Source organism: Vipera berus, assembly GCF_964194415.1.
Source record: "Vipera berus genome assembly, chromosome: 3".
NCBI classification, from domain to species: domain Eukaryota; kingdom Metazoa; phylum Chordata; class Lepidosauria; order Squamata; family Viperidae; genus Vipera; species Vipera berus.
In genome coordinates, this window is record NC_138204.1 from 161,163,631 (window position 1) to 161,168,092 (window position 4,462).

The 4,462-nt window shown below is 43.6% G+C and overlaps 1 protein-coding gene across 1 annotated transcript; it reads left to right on the forward strand.

Moving 5' to 3' along the window:
- Positions 1 to 431: 431 nt before the first annotated feature.
- DSEL (dermatan sulfate epimerase like) lies at positions 432 to 4,203 on the forward strand (the record flags this gene model as incomplete). The annotated part of the gene is made up of 1 exon (XM_081325395.1): positions 432 to 4,203. Exon 1 carries the CDS (start codon positions 547 to 549, stop codon positions 4,201 to 4,203), a length of 3,657 nt encoding a protein of 1,218 aa, XP_081181521.1. The 5' UTR covers positions 432 to 546.
- Between the last annotated feature and the right edge of the window lie 259 nt (positions 4,204 to 4,462).

The following is a 4,462-nucleotide window of genomic DNA, read 5'->3' on the forward strand; positions in this document are numbered from 1 at the left end:
TATGGATATTTTCATCCCACGTGAGGGAATGAAAACGAAGGCACACAATTCATTCACTGTATGGGTTCCTTCTATACAAAACTACATTTCTTTCCTAATGTTTTGATGTATGTCATGTTCTTGCTTTCTTTTTCAACGGCATGAATGACTAAATATATTCTGAAGAAAAATAACTCCATTATTAACGAAGTAATGAGTTGGATATGACTCTCCCCCTGCACTTTATGGCTTGCTAAACATACAATATCCTTTTGAGATCGAATGTATCAAGTATACATAGACATCAGTGAGAGATGACATTCCCTTTGCTTTTCTGTATACAATGTCAGTGTACTTGCAGTCCAACATTTTACAGAGCTGTGCCTAATGACGTCATCCAAGAACTTTGTGTACCACTAAAAGTTTCCCTATGTACAGTAAAGCACTTTCAAGAAGATTTTCTCACTGGTAGGTTGATTTGTGCTTGAAATTTGAACATTTCCCCCCCCTCACCCCGCCACCAAAAGGAGGTGTATACCCGTAAGTGAGGAATCTGCCTAATGGATCATGGCTCTAATGTTTACAGGACATTCCATATTTCTAGCATTAGTGATGTTGGCAGTCTCCACTTTTGAAGAATCTGTTAGCAATTACTCCGACTGGGTGACTTTTACAGATGACGTGGATCAGTACGAGAAGCAGAGGATGGAAGCTTTGGGAGCAAATCAGAGGATTAAAAAAACAGCCCTGTATCCAAACTTATATTTCAGTGCTGAAGAGATCCCAGCTCTGAGGCAGAAGTCTCACACCAGCCATCTCCATCTCTTTAGAGCAATCCGGAGTGCGGTGTCTGCCATGCTGTCCAATCCCTCGTACTATCTACCTCCTCCCAAGCATGCTGATTTTGCTGCCAAGTGGAATGAGATATATGGAAACAATCTGCCTCCCCTTGCATTTTATTGTCTCCTCAGTCCTGAAGATAAAGCTGCCTTTGATTTTGTTGTTGAATACATGGACAGAATGGCAGGATATAAAGACTGGCTGGTGGAAAATGCCCCGGGTGATGAAGTCCCTCTTGGGCATTCCTTAACTGGCTTTGCCACCGCTTTTGATTTCTTATATGCCTCATTGGATGATGTCAGAAGGCAAAAATATTCTGCCAAGATATGGGCTGTGACCATGGGAATGTACGAGTATTCCAAAGTCCGTTCTTGGGGCAAGCAACTTCTTCACAACCATCAAGCCACAAATATGTTGGCATTGCTCATCGGAGCCCTGGTCACTGAAGGAGGCATTGAGTCCCAAGCAAATGCCTGGAAGCATACTGTAGTAGATGTGATGGAAAAAACCATGTTTCTGCTAAATCATGTTGTTGATGGTTCCTTGGACGAAGGTGTGGCTTATGGTAGCTACACGGCCAAATCCATCACCCAGTATATTTTTCTGGCCCAGCGCCACTTTGGGATTAACAATCTTGAAAACCACTGGCTCAAGATGCACTTTTGGTTTTATTATGCCACCCTTTTGCCAGGCTTCCAGAGAACTGTAGGCATAGCTGATTCCAATTACAATTGGTTTTATGGTCCAGAAAGCCAGTTGGTTTTCTTAGATAGGTTTGTCTTGAAGAATGGAGTAGGCAATTGGCTTGCACAGCAAATTAGAAAGCACCGGCCCAAAGATGGCCCAATGGTACCGTCCACAGCCCAACGGTGGAGCACCCTTCATACAGAGTACATATGGTATGACCCCAGGTTAACCCCCCAACCTCCACCTGACTATGGCAAGGCTAAAATGCATGTGTTTCCAAATTGGGGGGTGGTTACATATGGAGCGGGGTTACCAAACACTCAGACAAATACCTTTGTTTCTTTTAAGTCTGGAAAGCTTGGTGGCCGTGCTGTCTATGATATAGTCCACTTTCAGCCGTATTCCTGGATTGACGGCTGGCGTAGCTTCAACCCGGGCCACGAACATCCTGATCAAAACTCTTTTACTTTTGCTCCAAATGGGCAGGTGTTTGTTTCGGAGGCCCTTTATGGACCTAAGCTTAGCCACTTGAACAATGTTTTAGTATTTGCTCCATCCCCCACAAGCCAATGCAATCAGCCTTGGGAAGGTCAGCTCGGGGAATGTATGCAGTGGCTTAAATGGACAGGGGATGAAGTTGGGGATGCATCTGGGGAGATTATCACCTCCTCTCAGCATGAGGAAATGATGTTTGTGAGTGGTGAGGCAGCTTCTGCATATTCATCAGCCATGAAGCTGAAAAGTGTGTACCGCTCATTGCTTCTACTAAATCCTCAGACTTTACTTGTGGTGGATCATGTGGAAAAGGAGGAAGACTCTCCTATTGATGCCATCAGTGCCTTCTTTCATAACCTTGATATTGACTTTAAGTATGTCCCATACAAATTTATGAACAAATATAATGGAGCCATGATGGATGTCTGGGATGCTCACTATAAAATGTTTTGGTTTGACCATCATGGAAGCAGCCCTGCTGCTAGGATACAAGAGGCTGAACAAGCTGCTGAGTTCAAAAAGAGATGGACACAGTTTGTAAATGTCACTTTCTCTACAAAGAATAATATTGCAAGAATTGCCTATGTGTTCTATGGGCCTTATGTCAATGTTTCTAGCTGTAGGTTTATTGACGATGCCCAGTCGGGGTATCGGATTTCTCTAAACATCAACAACACAGAAATAATCTATTCTGTTGTAACAGAGTATCTCAATCTGTGGACAAGGTTCCGTTATTTAGGATTTGGTGGCTATGCCACAGTAACCACTCAAGGAAAGGTTACACAGTTTGGTTTGGGCACTAAAATGATAGGGAAGCAGGGACTTACTCATAAATCGGTTTTCCCCTTTGGCTTTAAAGTGAATGTGATAGCAGGATTTATTTTGGGGATTAGCTTGGCCATATTGGCTTTTCAGTGGCGATTTTACATTTCCTTTGGTAAGCTTTTGCGCTGGGTCTTAATCCTGGTGATTACCTTGTGGTTTATTGAACTTGTAGATGTGTGGAGCTCCTGCACTCAGATGATCTGCACAAAGTGGACTAGCAGCATGACAGATACGGAACCAAGTGAAAGGGAGGATCAAGGACATCCTAATTTGCCTGATGTTATCATCACTTCTCTCCCTAGTTCAGGGGCAGAAATTCTGAAGCAGCTCTTTTACAACACTAGTGACTTTGTCTATATCAAGATCCCAACGGGTTACCTTGATATCCCTGAAACCGAGTGTGAGGTTGACTCTTTTGTTGATGCCTGTGAATGGAAAGCTTCGGATGTTCAGAGTGGCCATTTTCGGATCCTCCAGGGCTGGCTGCATTCCTTAGTAAAAGACACAAAGCTTCACTTACAGAATATCCATTTGCATGAAACCAGCAGAAGTAAGTTGGTGCAGCGTTCTTCCACTAGCAGAGATGGAAAGAGATGGCCCAGGAAGAGAGAATCTATTGTAGAGCAAAGAAACCGCCTGCGAGGAAATTCAGACAAAGAAGCTGAATACATTCGGGAACTGAGGCAACACTTTGCCTCTTATCCAACTGCCCGTCCCGTCCTTAGTCTGAGTAGTGGAAGCTGGACGCTAAAGCTACCTTTTCTTCAGGAAGTCATTGGTCCTTCCCTGAGAGCGCTTTATGTGGTTCGAGACCCGCGTGCCTGGATCTACTCAATGTTGTACAAAAACCAGCCTACCCTTTACTCTCTGAGGAAGGTACCACAGCACCTGACTAAGCTGTTTAAAGGAGATGGTCGTGAAAAAAAATGTGGCTCCAATTCAGGCTATGCCTTTGAATATGAGGCTCTGAGAGAGAAGCTCACAGCTTCAGATTCAAATGCTGTCTCTGTGATGTCCCATTTGTGGCTGGCCAATACCGCCGCTGCCCTGAGAGTAAATAAGGGTTTGCTGCCAACCAATTACCAGCTGATCAAATTTGAAGATATTGTCAACTCTCCCCAGAAGACGGCCGAAGCTATCTATGACTTCCTTGGCATGCCTCTGGCTCCAGCCAGCTTAAACCAAATACTATTTGCTACATCCACCAGTCTTTTTTATCTTCCTTATGAAGGAGAAATCTCTCCAGTGGGCATCCACGCTTGGCAGCACAATATGCCTCCAGAGGAAATTAAGCAGATTGAGGATATCTGTTCAACTTTAATGGACCATTTAGGGTATCCAAAGTTTACTGATTTAAAAGCTGCAGGCCAGCAATAGTTTGCACTAAGGATCTTTGGGCTCTTCAATTTGTAGATAAGAAGCTGGTTTATTCTTGTAAAAATGTATGTATAGTCTGTGACACTTGCAGGAAGAGATTATTTTAAACGAAACAAATACTTGCTCTGGTATGTTTTCACCCAACCTTCCCTCCCCCTTTAAATGAAATTTCCTTTCCCTTTTGCTGCCTTTGAAAATAAAGCTGTGTAAATCTTTACTTTCTGTTCCAGATGGGTACTAGATAGCTCAGGGGAGCGGT